The following is a 16927-nucleotide window of genomic DNA, read 5'->3' as shown; positions in this document are numbered from 1 at the left end:
TGAATATTTTAACCAATGGAAAGTATTCATTGGAGCTTGTGTGTCTACATTATTAATTTACTGAAAACTAACAGTTGGGGACATACAAGGTTTCCACCAGGGAACGACAATCTTTTTGCTCTGTCGGGTGGAAACCTATTATGACCAAAACTGTTACTTTTCAGGATTCAAAAGTATCAGATCTGTGAGCTTGTGGATGTGCTACTTTTGATGCTTTTTTGTGATACTGTAGTACGATCAAGTAGGACATTCATTTACAAAAGAAACACAAAAAAGTTATATGGAGATAAGATGATTCAATGTAAGCTGTTGAGACTGTTCAGGCTACTGTAGATGATGAGTGGATGAGAAGTCAACAACAGAAGAGTGGTTGCGACGGTGGTGTGGTCATGAGGTTTTGTTTGAAGACAGAAGACAGTTAGTGGAGAGAGGATGTCTTAAGGCTATTGGTTCATGGTCTAGACTCTAGACTCTAGAAGACACTAAATGGCATCGGTTCCCAAACCTTTTCATGTCAGGCACCCCAAAATTGATATACTATATGTGGCCAGGGACCTCGACCTGAAGGCCACTGAAGGACCCCACTTTGAGAACTCTGGTTCTATCTATGGCTATGGCTATTAGAGAGCTACATCCCTTACCTTCTTCACCATCACTGCTCTCATCATCTGAGGAGCATCGATGGAGGGAATTCAGAGAAAAGAACGCAAGTGATAAACGGGGTTGGATAGAAGAGGAATAGAGAAGAAGGTATACTACATTTATATAGCGCTTATCAGTGGTGGAAAACTCACATTTGTTTTGGTAAAATACCAATACTGGAATATAGAAGTATACTCCGTTACAATAAATGTCCGGAATTCAAAATGTACTTGAGTAAAAGCACAAAGGCATTAACCTAAATAAAAGTACTCATTATGCAGAATGTCCTATTTCAAGTTTTCAAACGTAAAAAAGAAAAAGGGCAGCTGGTAAAAAACGCCCTACTCTACCTCCTGAGCTGTTGTTACCCCAAATGGGCTGGTCGGGAGAATATAATGGTTTCCGCTATTGGCTTTCCGCAGATACAGAAAAGGACGATGACTTCACTTAGGCCTATACCCTTTTATTTCCAAATTGAGCTCTGAGACTAGACCACCCACACTAAAGGAAAACCTCAACCTTTTTTTAGTCAATTGTGTGGATGTGTGTGTGAGCAGCCAATATGTCCCTTATGGAGCCCATGACTCCGGTCCAGAGTCACCAGAGCTCAGCGGGTTTGCCTGTAGCCATCCCATTAGTTAGAAGCAGACCGTGTTCAAAGGAGCCGATATCACAGCCAATATTACTGGCGGCTAAATGTTTGAACACTATTATGAGAGCGTGCAGACGTCCTGAAGGTGGGCTGTTAAATTAAGGTCTCATATTATGCAATCCTGCACACCCCATATAACCAGGCAATTCTCTGCTCCATTTACATAAGCTCGCTGACGGGGGGGCATGAGGTTGTAAAATCAAAGGTGAAGAGGGGGTTTGATACACCGCAGAAGCGGAGGGCGTATTTTTAGCAAAGGGGTAAATTGCTGCTGAGGTTTATGTTGCATTGCGAGAAGCTTCTGGACAGAAGGGTAAACTAAATTCCCAAGAGACCGAATTCGTGTGGATGTCCAAATGATCAAAAGGAAAAACCAAAGCTACAAACTACAAACTAAGTACATTTACTTAAGTACTGTACTTAAGTACAATTTTGAACCTTTAGTTACTAGTTACTTTGTAGATTTTGATTATTTTTACAAAACATACAGTAACCACTTATTTTTTTTATCACTTTATTTAATACCAAATATTCATTTCAGCCATTTCCATACATTTGAAAACTTGAAATGGGATATTCTGCATAATGAGTACTTTGTACTTTTGGTACTCCAAGTAAATTTTGATGCCAATACCTTTGTTCTTTTACTCAAGTACATTTTGAAGTCTGAACTTTTACTTGTAACGGAGTAGTTCTATATTGCTGTATTTCTACTTTCACTTAGGCTAAGTAAAACATTTGAGTACTTTTTACACCACTGCACAATGGCCTCACATGGGTCTGACAAAGGGAATGGACGGACGGAATGGACCAACCTGAGCCTGTCTGATTGAGGTGGATCTCCGCTGGGTTGTGGGGTTTCAGACCCAGAGCTGACAGCGGGGTCTTAGCCAGACCGGGCGGCGAGCGACCTGAAGAACGATAACAGGCAGTTAACACCACATAGTGTCACATGATCACAACAGTCTTGACAGCTGCCACCTGTCAGCTGTAATCCATAGGCTGATTCGTAGCATATGTCTGAAATGATTATTTGTGACAATTGTCACAATGTCTAAGGGCAGTGGTTCTCTCAAACGTGTTAATTTCAAGGACCGCCATAACTCGGAGAGTGTACGAAATGGAAGCAGACTGTATGTAAGGCAGCAAACGGACCGCATATACATTAGCATCTTTGCTAAATCTGGTGTCCATACGTTGTAATGTAATGTTCATTATTATACATCAGGTCATTTCAAGGAAGCAATCTGATTGGTTGAGACAGCCATCTAGCCGTGCTTCAAACGAGCATGATCAGAGATGCTCTGTTCTCCCAGAGCACAGCCGACTGGGTGGCTAGGCTAGCAAGTTTCTTGGGACCTTTGTGGTCGTAGTGGCTATATCTGTCATTAATATTTTTACTAGTGAATATCTTAGTTTTAATTAAATTGAGTCCACATGTTGAGCACACTCTCTCGTGTAATATTGCTTAAATACACACGTACTGTCCCGTCTAAATAAACGAATACAAGTTATAAAAGGTCTGTTTGCTTCCATTTGTACACAATTTGACCCTTAATAGATTCCATTGACCAATTTCAATTGAACTTTATTGTCTCGTAAATCACATTACTGCACGCAGGTGCTGAGCTGTCAAAACCAAAACAGTCACAGGATGACAAAATTAAATGGCAACGCATATGTCACAAAGAACACAAGTGGTGCCCATGCCTCATGCTCTGTTGGGAGGTGCAAAACGTGCACGTGACCAAACACAAACGTTACAAACTAGAATTTCGCGCCCGCTGAGTGGGCACTCAATCCCAGAGTTACTTCGCCATGCACTCCGCGGCAGAAGTGCCGTGTTTGCATGAATGAAACTGTATGTAATCGCGCCTGTGTTTGCGAATTGTAAGCGAGTTGTAGTGTGTGTAAGTAGCGTGGTTAAAAGGCCTTGTTTCTGGCCTGTTGGGGCAACAGCATAGTGTCCACAGGTTTTCATTGGCTAGTGGCCACATCTTTTGGCCACGTGACCAACTTTACAAATGTAAGAATAGATGCCTGTGACACCGCAAAGCTGAGTCAAAACAGAACCTTTTGGCACACATTTGATGGGTAAACACAGCTGAAGGTAATAGAGTGGCAGTGCCAGTCCCTAATAGTTAACTTCATGCTGAAAGCACCCAAATGAAACACCTAAATGAAACCCACCTGTCAAAATGTCTACAGTGAAACAGTCTACTCTATTGCAAAGGAATACTTTGTCATTTTAAATTTGAATCCATCATAATTCTTCACCAGGCACGGCAATGAGAAAAGGCTTACCTACTCGTCTTTAGGGTTTAAATAGCCTCACGTTCTGCTATCCCTGTAGGCCTAGCATTGTTTGATAACACTACTAATAATTTCACCCATGTTGTGTTTTATGTACTGTAGTTTGCCTGGTAATAAGGAAAATAAATAACTCAAATTCAAACTGTCATGGTATCCCCTGATAGCCTGGCAACCATGCAGACAAATCTGCCACAGGAAGAAAAAAATGCCCTGGGCAGATATTGGTCTGCAGGCACTCCTCAGTTTGAATTAAATTTCACCCTGGAGTTGTGGGTGATCAATCAGAGCCCACTATTCAAAGTGAGACTTGTTTAGCAGTGATGTTGGAAGGCTATCCCACTGATACATGTATACACTTTGAATAAAAATGAATTTCAACAACCGAACTCCGGCCACATTAATCACCAGAAGAAGAAGAACAAATAAAGACCTGGACAACGTCATCACCAGAGCCACAGCTTGGGTCAAAACAAACACACAACTAGAAGATTCAACAACGTGGTCAGTCTAAGCTACACTTAACTGACCAAGATGCTGACCGCATGTCTTGTGCCACCAAACAAAGGTGACACATGACAGTGCACGTGACAGTCCCAGCTTTTAGGCCCCCGTGGCAACTAATCCTAGTCGTTTTATTATCAGTGGTGGAAAGTAACTAAGTACTGTACATTTACTCAAGTACTGTACTTTGTGCAGTTTTGAGGTGCAGTACTACATCTCAGAGGCAAATATTGTACTCCTGCAATTATCTGTTACAAGTTACTAGATTTAGATAATTATTAAAGAAAAGAAGAAGAAAAAAACGTCATTTTATAATTTACTGAGGCTTATGTGAACACCCCAGATGGTTTTTAAGTTGCTCCATTCAGTATACAGATATTTGATATTAATTTTAAATGCCACGCCCCCTTCCTATACAAAAGCATTGTAACTTCAAACTCCATTTTAACAAAAATTAATCGAAAACACCTGTCTTTTTTTCTGGTGACTGATATTGTTATGGTGGTACGTGAGGGGGCCGTGCCTTTTCAATTACGGTTTTTGTTTACTTTTAATAAAACTGTTTGATGTTTTATAGTCTCCTTCGGCCTCCTCCTCCTCCTATTTTCCAAACAAATTATTAAAAAGAAATGAAAAAACACGGCCCCTCAGGTATATCAGTCACCAGAAAAAAGCTTCTGTATTTTCAATGAATCTATCATGATTAAGACAGATTTTGAAGTTACAATGGGTTTGTATAGGAAGGGAGTGGTGCAGCTAAAATCTAAATACTATATACTTTGATACTGTACGTATATTTGTCCTTTTGCTAATTTTGAATGCAGGAATTCTACTTGTAACATAGTCAAATCGACCTAGTCATTCTTTTCCACCACTGCTTTGTACTTCTCCTTCCAGCCATGGTACGTGCACACAGCAAACCAAACCCAAACGACAAAGACAGCTGACTTTTGAGCACACGACTATGACTGGACGTAAAAATAGCTAGACAAGTGAGGCTGGTGTGAGGGGAAGGCACGAACAACGCAGGAACAGGAAACTGAACACAGATGACAAGTTTTGCAGAGAGCAGCACCCACAAAGACTGTGGACTGTCAACAACTTAGCGTCTGCAGAGTGTATAACGTGTTGCCGCTGGGTGTCTCTACCACGGATGTGATTGTGAGTGTAAACAGAGGCAGTGTAAAAATAGTTCACAAAGTGGATTTGATTTCATCTTCGAGTTTGACACGTTGCAGGCTTGTTGAGAAATCGTTTCAGAATCAATGAAAGTCTTAATTAAGATCAAATCAATACCAGCTTTCTCTGTGGAACAGAGAAACTCTCAGTGAGCAGAGAGTAAGCTGGTGTACGTCAAGCTGTGTGTGTGTGTGTGTGTGTGTGTGTGTGTGTGTGTGCGTGCGTGTCCATTTTGGTGGCGCTGCTCTCCTGTGGCTCTCATGCTCTTCCAAAGCGATGCAGGGAGGAGTGTTTGTGATACATGGCAATGGTTCTCAACGCGCGGGTCCGGGGCCGATCCAAGATGGAACCTTACGGGTCGGTAAACACCAGTGTACAATCTTATCCCAGTTATCTCTGGGAACTGCACTTGTAAAAGTATTTATTTAAGCCTGAGATGGAACCAAATGGAACCTGTTATACGCACACTCTCAAGAGCCACAGACCCGTCAGCGAGTTCAATTTGGACTCCTGGTGGTCCCCGGACTTGACGTTGAGAAACAGCGATACACAGGGTGGGTGTGGGGGGGGGGGGGGGGATGGGAGGTGGAGGGGGTCGGGGTCATGGGGTCACTCTGCAGTCGCTTAGCGAGGGAGATGGGGGCGGGACCACACGGCTGACGCTGTCGGGACAGTGGGACTTTGACAGAGGCGTGCATCTTCCACTTACCAAAGAATCCATAAGCTATAATCTTTGTCATGTGCCACCTATAGATGCCATATAGTGCATCCTGTATGGCTGTGCTGTACTGCAGGGGGGCGGTCTCATCTAGGGTTGGCTTTAACTAGGGGTTCCACAGTCAATCGAACTAATCCCATTTAATCAATAATAAAACAGGATCAATCACAAAAAAAAAGATTTAGAATGATAGACATTAGAAAATAGTGAAAATAGCTGCTATTTTCTCTATATTTTACGTGACTGTTATACGACAAAGTATCAGTGATTAATCGAATTAACTGAAAGGCGTAATCGTTCACTAAGAAAATAATCGACGGTTGCAGCCTTAGTTTTAAGTTAACAAACCCCCAGACAGCTACAAGGCTTCGGTTTCCCTTTGCAATGAAACGCTTCTGCAGGCGATAACCTCACACATTTACTGCTTGCTGGCTTTGTGGGGCCAGTTGGCGAGAAAGAACATTTATCTATAGGACTTTGAGCATCATCCGAGAGAAATCCAACTATATTTCCTGCTCTCATGCAAGCGTAAGTATAACTTCCACTTGTAACAGAGTAGTTCTACATTGCGGTATTGATACTTTCACTTAAGTAACAAATGTGAGCGCATTTTCCACCACTGACATTCGGAGAGATGACGCACAGCACCATAATAAACCTGATCGCTGCAGAGCGACGGTTCTTCGGTTGCCCTGGTTTATTTATCTGCGAGCGCGTATATAAGAGCTCAGTGTCACGCCATGTTCCCACTCTGAGGGGCAGAGGGGAAGTTAAAAGCGGGTGTTAAGAATACAGTGGGGAGTTTTTACAGGCACGCCCCCAAGGGCCATGTGTGCACGGTGGCGGGGGACGTAATTGTTACCTAACCTAATACACGTTTCTTGTTTTTAAGAGTGTTGGGTGGAGTGCATGGGAAGATACAAAGGAGGGCTGGGGGGGGGGGGGGGGGGGGCAGGGATCTGTCTCCAAATCTACACAGTAACGTCTGGAGAGTTCGTTTAAAGAAATGGATCCTTACGGATTGCTACGATGACCAGATAATTAGTGGGCTCCGAGTCTGTGGACCGCTGTGTATTTATCTATTTACCCATCCTGTTGTGTCCATCTTTTCTGTCTGTTCTCTCGCTCCACTGGATGACTGGAATTAAATCTCTGTGTCTGTCAGTGTCTGTGCCCACCGGGTAACTTTGATTCACTGTCCGCCTGCTCCGTCTTTCCTATTCTTTGAGTCTACAGAATGCTGACTTGCGCGGTAGGTAGACCAGTGTGTTTGCAGTGTTCAACCAGACGTCACCACTCAGGCATTTTGATGAGGCTCTGCCACTCTCCCCACGAGGGGTGGAGACATTAGGTCATGGTTCTCTTCCATTCGTGCATAGTAAAGGTGCCTCTTCTTCAGGCTGTGTTGAATCATGTCTTTATATAAAAGTGTTTTTTGTTTTTTTGTTTTTTGCACAATTTAGAAAGAAGAAGAAAGGTATTTCTTTTAGAAACAAGTTGGTAGAATTTGGGGGGAAAAAATCACATGAACACAAAGCTATAAAAGGCATTTCAGAAAGTAATTTCAGAATATCATTTCACGTGGATTTGAGCTATGGTTGTATCATGATGTCCTACATCAATTGAATGATAACTAGATGTTAACGTTTACCACATATCTCAACATTTTGGTCATACACCTCTATGTAGTACACGCGTTAAAAACAACAACTAATCATCTCTCTTATTATACGTATCATTCTTTGAGGATGATCTGGCAAACGGAACAACCCTGCCTCTTCGAACATAAAACTGAGATCCTGCGATCAAATAAAGCAGATTGTCTAGAACCAAAATGCCCAATTGAGCTCCACATCGCCCTATGTCAGCCGGAGGTGGGGGGGGGGGGACTTACACAGGTTGAAGTAAGGGGTTTGCGGCGAGACGGGGAAGGCAGGGGTTTGGGGGAACACCTCACCACCAGCGACAGCCGTGGGGCTGACGAGACCCCCGTCCATCTCCTCGAAGGCCTCCCTGTAGCTGTGCATGTGTCTCTACAGTGGACACACACACACACACACACACACACACACACACACGTTTGTATTACTATACCGTACTGAACAGAGACTGCCCTTTTTCCAATGTTTTGCCATTATTCAACCCTAACCCTTAAAGCCCGGGAATTGGCCGACCTACTGTGCAAGCTCTGCTATTTTCAGGGGCACGTCACTGATGAACTAAGTATAAATCAGCAATAATTCCAATGCCAAACCCTACAATCTAACCTCTAAATATAAAATCTTAACCTTAACTCCAAACTGAATATGTTCCTAATTGTACATTGGACATTTTCGCTCAATTGATACTGCACCATCACATACAGTAAGGGCGCCTCTAGCCAACAACAAATAATCTACAGTAGAAAATAGGCGGAGATGGAGTACAAACAAGGCTCACGGTGGTGGTGTATAGCAGGGGTCCCCAATTTTTATTTTATTTATTTTTTCCTTTTTTTGCAACTGAATGGCTTGGAAATGGAAATTAAGAGTTTACATAGTACACATAGTACATGCATAAACTTTCCTTAATGATTAGATCATAAGGTTTAAGCAGTCAGTTTGTATTGGGGGTGGGGAAGGGGGGTCAAAGCATTTCCGGGGGTTCCCAGCCAAAAAATGTTGAGAACCCCTGGTGTGTAGTATACTCTACCTCTTTTGGCCGCCCCCCTGGGTTCATGGCAATGGCGTTGAAAAACTCCGGGGACACGCAGCGGATAGGGGAGCGGAGCGGGCCGTCGGGGGAGGCCACTGCTTCCTGGCCGTTCTGGTACTGTCCCTCGCTGGCGGTGCGGTGATGTGGCGGCTCGTCCAATGGCATTCCACGTGCCTGGACACCTGCTCGTTAAACGAGACGACTTAGTCGTTAGTCACACACCTGAGATTCTACTCTTGTTGCTTTATTCACGCACCGACTGCCTCTTAACCACTAAAACCCATTAGGACCCGGAACACATCTGTGTTTCCTTCGCTTTAAATCACTTTAAACATTATTTTAAACTTTAGTTATTTAAAAATAGCAGTCAGGTCATAATGCGACACTCAGTGCTGCACTATGAGCTTGCAACGTGTGCAAATCTTTGAATATATATTCTTTCAGAGCAAACATTTTTAACTCATATCTTTGTTTCTGGGGAGGGGGGGGGGGGTGTCGGGGAACAACATATTTTCAGATGGGGGTCCACGGCCATGTATCATTTTGGGCGTCCTTATTGACATTAAATAGTTTGAGAACCACTGATGCTATATGGGGTTTAGTGGTTACTGGCTCCATTATTACAATCAAAGCCTACAGGCAATTTCATGACATGAAACACATTGCATTGTGGCTTCTACACCTACTGTACCAATTAAGTTACAGCATGCATGCAGCTTACAAAAACACAGACATAATCTTAAACACACAGAGAGGGTTAATAACAGTTCAGCTGCTCATCAAACTCCATTTGTTTTTACATGCAAACAACAAGTCTGCACTGTGTTTTGTGTTTTCCGGGGGACAATGTCCTCTCTGAATGGTGACGTATCAGGCATTGCTGGTGCATTGACGTAAATGGTTTTCTGTTTTCTAGTGATTTATTTTTTCCTGGAAGGACCTCAAAGGAGCCAGCATAAGTTGAGTTGATTTGGAACTGGGAGAAATTACGACAAATAAGAGACATTGGTGCCGATTCACAACGCTGGTCATAATTAAGGAGGGTGTATTTTCTCTAAGCGAAAAACAACATGCAATTCACAAAGGGGTGAGTAAATCCCTGAAAAATGTGGATCACAGGTGTATGTCACTTATGGCTGCCAACTGTCATAAAAACACAAGCACGTTCCCGAGAGGTTAATTTGCATTGTTCCACGGCATCACGTTACTAACGTGCTTCAAAATGAACAGATCTAATGCGTCAGCACCAGGTCGGGACGCATCGCATAACAACTTGTGGCAAGCAATTCCCTAGCTTGTCGCGATGGATCCATTGAACGTTAATAAAGTAGGCTATAGCCTTCTCTCACGTATAATGAGGAAGAAATTTATGTTTTGACAAATGCATATTTTATTTGAGGTTTGGAACTCAGCCTCGGGCCCAGAGAGAGAGAGAGACAGAGACAGAGACAGAGACAGAGACAGAGACAGAGACAGAGACAGACAGACAAATTATAATACATTTGCTGGCGTGAAGCAACCAGCTGGCTTTGCGTTAACACTTTTTAAGCCAATGATGTGCGAGCCTTGAATGGTGTGCGGAGCTTTATAGCGAAAGCACAAACTTGGGCCAAATGTGGGCACTGCCAGCCAAGGCTGAAATACTATCTGTGGCTGCCCTGTGCGCTTTGGAACGAGATGAAGGACGACGGGAGAAGAGGACGACACACACACAAAAGAGGGCTCGGAACGAAATCAGACCCCTATAGTCTCTGACAATGAGAAGAATGAATTGAATGGGGGCCAATTGTGCTGAGGAACATCTCCGTGGCGTCTTAAGATTCCTCAGTGCTCGGATGCGTGTGTTCTCTGTGGATTGGATAGAGGACCAATGGTGGACCCCCACAGCAGTGTTGATGTCGTCGACTAAAAGAGGAAAATGTTTCTTCGACTAATGTCTTAACACTGACGAAAACTAAATAAAAATTAACTCAAAATCAAGCTACGGATGACTAAAACTATGACTACATAAATTGAATGCTGGGAAATAGGCAGAAACGGAGAGAATGGGGACTTGTTTGACTTGACTTCAAGGTTGGTTGTATCATGGAATAGTGTGGGTTCTGTTGAAAATGATAACCAAATAGAATCCTCAGTGTTAATGTATCCATTTGTATAACTTAGAGAGAGTGTACGAGATGGACCTCCATCTCATACATTAACGGTAAGGACTTTACTGTGCATCAGCAAAGCAACTGAAACACACAGCATGAGAGTTTTCCTTTAACCACAAAATGCTGTAACGTCCAAACAGAACCGGAACTTTTGATCGGTTTTGGAAGGGCATGCGTGCCGTTCTGAAGAATGTTCGGAGCGGATGTCTTCACAAAAATTTGCCGATCAATATAACCTCACAATGTGGTCGCAATGCGACGTGTGAGCTTGTAGATCGGCTATTTGGGCCTTTCACTGTAACGTGTCCTTCCTCTCCCGTCTACAGTAGGCTACAAGAAGGTTCTTAGAAAAGTGGAACGTTCACTACTTCTCTTTACCGACGACAACAACAACAAACACTGCAGTCGGCAGACACCGACCCGGAAAACTGTGATCGATGGCTTCTGTCAGCCATATTGCTGGCAGACACCTCCCAAAGATGGAAAAGCATGTGGACAACTGGACACACCCGAGTGCGAGAGTCTGACTGTTATGGAGACTGTGAAAAATATTTACGGGCTTTCTGCTCAACCTCTTCTTGGCCTGAGGGAGAGAAAAAAGAAAAAGAAACTTATTGGAAAAGTTAGTGATAGTATTAGCCCACAGCTGTGAGAGATGCTAACAGCTCATGGCTGGGAATGACGTTGGTTGTTGTTGCCATGGAGTTTGGGTGTCTCGCATGGATTGTAACAGTGCCAAATGTCAGCCTGCGGATGTACTCATGTCCAGTGTTATTTGGACTATAGCGAGGGTTCGAGGAACACTCACATGCCTTCTCTTAGTAATGTACGCACGTCCTCCAATGACGTGCCTACAAACGTGTCACATGGTCCTGGTCTGAATTTGATTCTCTCTCTCTCTCAGTACAATTTTGAAAGTACTTTGGCTTTACATCTCTTTTCTTTTTTTTTACTCCACTACAATTATTTGGAAACTTTAGTAACTACTGTAGATATAGGCCTACTTTGCAGATTTAGATATTATTAGAGCACATTAACCAATTTAAGGACTGTATATCGGCTACTGTACATCTTCAAAACGTGTCGCAATGCGATGCTTTGGGATATTGTAGATCAGCTAATTTCCAAAGAGTTTGTCTACTCTAGTTCTATAATTCTTTGTGGGGAAAATTAAGTTAAATGGGGCATTCTGTATAATTTGATGAATACTTTTACTCAAATATCATGTTTTTTAACACAGGACTTCTATATTGCAGCATTGGTGCATTTACTTATGTAATTTGAGTACTTTTTCCAACACTGTCTCTCTCTGTCGTCTCGCACCAGGCCTGGAAACACACAAACCAGATGTATTACCCACGATGCACTGCTCTACAGCGGAGCACTGTCAAACATTGGGCCGTCGCCTTAGCAACCGCTAATGACTTCCAGCCGCTGCGGCCCCCAGATTCCCAGGACATATTTTGGATCCTTGTGTGTGTGTGTGTGTGTGTGTGTGTGTGTGTGTGTGTGTGTGTTTCCCTCCCCCTCTCTTAGTTCTCAATCAATCCAGAAGGACGATATCATTTCAGAACGTGCGCGGTGCGCTCCAAAAACATCAACCTGATAGCCTGGTCCTGAGTGCCGCGGAGCCTCATTGGATCAAGCTCTCATACGCATACGTGTACGCACCTGTGACTGAGAGAGAGGTTATCTTAGGTGAGAGCACTAGCTGGTGTAAAGTACATTTACTTAAGTACTGTTTAGTACAATTGTCCAATACTTTTACTTCTACTCCACTACATCTCAGATCCAGATATTGTACATTTACTCCACTACGTTTATTTGAAAACTTTAGCCACTACTGTAGTTACTTTGTGGATTTTTCATTATTATTACAAAACATACATTAACCACTTCAACCCTATACAGTTTGAACATTTAAAATAGATGTGACACATTGTGAGCTTGTAGAACTTGTAGAGAATGCATTGTAAGCTTTTATACATTGGAAAATGTGACACTGGATATTCTGCATAATGAGTACTTTCTACTGTTGGTACTTTTGGCACTTTAAGTACCTTTTTGATACCAATACTTTTTCCACCACTGTTATATGGACCAAAATCGGTTTACCCACTTTAACCTTATATTGAAAACAAAAGTTCAGAAGATCTACGTACAAGCACTGGGCTTTTCTTAATTCTATGGGGACTTTAGGAAAAAGGACGTTACAATGAATAGATGGTGCAGTTAAAAAAGAAAACTAGACAAGGAGTTCCCTCATGGCCTAAAGGTTTTACGGTAAGTGACTCCTCAACAGCTGACCTCATTGGAAACTTGACCAAAGCCCTTCTAGCTAATGACCCATGGTTTACAGCCATGGTTTAACAATGTACTCAAATGTTTTACTTGAGTAAAAGTATCAATACTGCAATGTAGTAATACTCTTGAGTAAAAGTACAAAAGTATTGGCATCAAAATGTCTTTTGTTCATTCTACTCAGTCTTATGTGAACACACTAACAGTTCCTAAGTTGCTTCATTCAGTATTTAGATATTTGATATTCATTTAAACTGCCGCGCCCCCTTCCTATACAAACCCATTATAATTTAAAACTAAATTTTAACCATGATAGATTAATCAAAAATACCTAAACCTTTTTCTGTTGACTGATAATGTCCTTCTAATATGTGAGGGGGCCGTGGTTTGTCATTTACTGTTTTCATTTATTTTTAATAATTATTTTGGAAGATAACCTCCAGCTAGCTCCTCCAGCTGCAGTTCCTCCTCACAAAACCAAAAATAATTATTAAAAATAAATAAACAGTAAATGTAAAACCACGGCCCCCTCGCGTATTAGAAGGACATTATCAGTCAACAGAAAATACGCCAGGCGTTTTCGATGAATTTATCATATATCAAGTTATAATGGGTTTGTATAGGGAGGGGGCGGGGCAGCTAAAATGAATATAAAATATCTAAATACTGACTGAAGCAACTTAAAAACTGTCTGGGGTGTTCACATAAGACTGAGTAGACGATGAAATGACCAAAAGTTTTTTTGAAAGTGAAATATCCCTTTGAAGTACCAAAAGTAAAAGTACTAATTAGACAGAAGGTCCCATTTAAAGTTTTCAAATCTATAAAAATCTTTTGAAAATATAAGCTCTACAAGCTCACAATGTGTCACGATGCGACGCATTGTGAGCTTGTAAATAGGCCGGAATGTATATAGGGCTGAAGTGGTTCATTTTCAAATCAATGTAGGAATACAAGTGCAATAATTGTCTCTGAGATGTAGTGGTGTAGAAATAAATGTATAGGAAATTGGAAATACTCAAGTAAAAACACCTCCAAATTGTACTTAAGTAAAGTACTTAGTTGCTTTCCTGCACTGGTTTACAGTACACTGTCAGATGGAACCAGGGCTGTCTGCGGTACAGCAAGCAGACTGGCCCCCGTGACAACCCTAGGGCCCTATAGCAGGAACAATCTGCTCAGACTGGCCCCCGTGACAACCCTAGGGCCCTAGAAGGAACAATCTGCTCCGCACCGCGGCCAATGTCTCCCCGCGGACAGATAAGACCGTAGACATGTTTCCAACTATATAGGGCTGTGGTCTCTCTCCTGGATTTCGTGTCCTTTTGTGTACCTTTCTCTCAAATGTTCAAAACCGAGTGGTTGAAAAAAAAGCACAGACTTGAAAGAGGCCACTGTATTCTGGCCTTGGTATTGTTCCCCAAGTTTGGCAAAACGGATCTTGTGACATGCACTCTCCTGGCTCGGGACAGAGCCGCCTTTGTGCTTCCCCTTGTCTCGTTCTTGTGAAACTTTAACGTTACCCAATTGGGTTTTTATTTTTTTCCCCCTCTCTGCTGTATACACGCAGTCAGGTTAATTCCCTAACCTTGAGGAGAGGAAAAAAGCTGTATCACACTGTCACTCCGAGCAAACAGAAATGAAGGGTGGATGCAGAGCTATGTGGATTAATGGTTAAAATGAGATGTGGTTAGTTCATCGACTGATAGCAGAGACAGAAACATGTTGGGGCTTGAGCGGTCAGGCACGAATATCACTATATCGCGGAGGTATCACAACAACTCAACATTTATCGAAAACTGTCCTCAAGCGCCAAGCGTCAAGTACGTAATTAGAAGGAAAACAGAAGACGAAAGAGCAGGATCAACCAAAAAGAAAGACCAAAATATGAACATAGTAGTATGGACAGAGGGAAAAAGGCTGTGTTGGGTGCACGACTGCACGTTACTTTTAAAGATTACTGCCAAATCAATTAAGTTATGTTTCAGGCTTACCTAATGAGAGAGGTAACTTTTGCGTTAACGTCAATTAAAACTCCTTCACGATTTCTTGTGCAAGTTGTTTACATTGTCCAGAGGGAGAGTAGGCTATTCAATGAGGCTACATACAGTATGTTTATTATTGTCATAATATTGCACGGAATACATGCACACCTGCAGCTTTTGTGTCTTATCAAGAAGGAGGAAAATAACAGAAATCCATCGTCTGGATTTTCATGTGTGGCAACAGAAGGAACAGGGAAATAATATATTTTAATCAACTGAATTTATTTGAAAATAAGTATTGAAATTGCAAAACAAATATGTCACGTTACACTTTTAAGAAGTGATTTGATTACAGTAATAGGAATTTCGTATAGCGTTACCCCCAACACTGAACAGCACTAATAGGAAATTTGAAACCAATAGGCTCTATGTCTATGCATATGCCAATTTGGAAATAACTCTTCCTACTTCTTATATTCACATAATAATATGGTAGTAAAGAAAGCTCTGTTCCATTCTTGTCAAACAGAGTCATGGTGCTGCTATTTTGTGCATGTTTGCTCACTGGAATCGCTACATTTGTGCACTCATAGTGTTATGGTAGTCCTCTAAATTAAAAGGTTTGATAACCACTGCACACTAAATGGAACAGGGCCTTAATTAGTATCATCTGTAACACCTGTGAAGGAAGTCGGAAGAGACCTGGAAGTACAGTAGGAACAGTTATTTCCAAAATGGCGTATGTGCATAGAAGAACATAAAAAGAAGCACTCCACTGCACTCAGAGACGCCAAGCAGATTAGGAGCGAGATTACAGAGTCCCCATGGGGACGAGGAAGCGGGACAGACAGGCCTGGAGGAACCAACCAGAGAGGGAGTGAGAACGCTGGTGGTCAGACTGAGAAGAGGTCATGCTGCACTTGACACTTCGGACACGAGCCGAGTATTCTGGGTCGAACAGGTGCATGATGGGAGAAAAGGAGGGAAATTATGAATGATGAAGATTATAACGTAAAGAGAAAAATAAATAAACGTAAATAAGAGGGTGAAAAAAAGTTATGCGTTAAAATGAATAACTAAAGTACCATAAGTTGGCAGTAGATATGATGAATATTAGAGACAGAAATAATATTCATGAACACAAAAAAAAACTAAAACATTCTCAAACATTCCCAAATGTCACTCTTGAATGCCAACTTAACATAAATTAAGTCAATACGAATAAAAGCATTTTGAATTCCGGACTTTTACTAGTAGTAGTAAAAGTAGTTCTACATTGCAGCATTGATACTTTCACTTTAAGTAAAGAAAGTACTTTCTCCACCACTGTGTGTTTGCCTAGAGAACGTCAGCGTCCTGGAAGAGAAAAGTGTGCACTTCCTGCTCGAGCCTCTCTGCACGACGTACGGGGACCGACAACTTGACTGACAGGAGATAAGATAAGGGCGGAACGGTGTGTACTGTACCCCCGCCGCCGTCCTGCTGTCTGCACAGATGGATGGCAGCTCTCTCTGTGTTGACTGTTTGCTTTGTGCAAAATCACAGGTTTGCTTTTGACACTTTTGCAGCGACGCTGTTCAAATAAATCCTCTCGTTTTGAGTCTATTATTTATCTATTTTTTGGATAGTACTGAAACTGTACGGTGACATTAAGGTGTTTTCTGTTTTCTTCCATCATAAGCCACATCATATCATGGCTTATGAAATAGTAACACAGGGTCTCAGTACAACTCAAGAGAATTGTGGGGGTTAAATTAACTCTGAGGATTTTACTGTGTAACTGCGTATA

The 16927-nt window shown here is 42.1% G+C and overlaps 1 protein-coding gene across 7 annotated transcripts in view; it reads right to left on the bottom strand.

The window, feature by feature from the left end:
• tns1b (tensin 1b) overlaps positions 1–16927 on the bottom strand; it is a 271361-nt gene that overhangs the window by 20708 nt on the left and 233726 nt on the right. For 5 of the 7 annotated variants that reach the window (XM_080785765.1, XM_080785768.1, XM_080785766.1 and 2 more), the window contains 4 exons: positions 16006–16086; positions 8697–8881; positions 7900–8038; positions 2110–2205 (listed from right to left, as the gene is read on the bottom strand). In XM_080785765.1, coding sequence (XP_080641891.1) covers positions 2110–2205; positions 7900–8038; positions 8697–8881; positions 16006–16086 — 501 coding nt within the window. The remainder of the gene's footprint in view (positions 1–2109; positions 2206–7899; positions 8039–8696; positions 8882–16005; positions 16087–16927) is intronic. The other 2 variants (XM_080785767.1, XM_080785771.1) reach the window with 1 other exon arrangement.

The sequence above is a fragment of the Protomyctophum bolini genome (genome assembly GCF_963924005.1).
Source record: "Protomyctophum bolini genome assembly, chromosome: 16".
Taxonomy (NCBI): Eukaryota; Metazoa; Chordata; class Actinopteri; order Myctophiformes; family Myctophidae; genus Protomyctophum; species Protomyctophum bolini.
The sequence above is the reverse complement of the archived record's forward strand: the minus strand, read 5'-3'. Positions and strand labels throughout refer to the sequence as shown.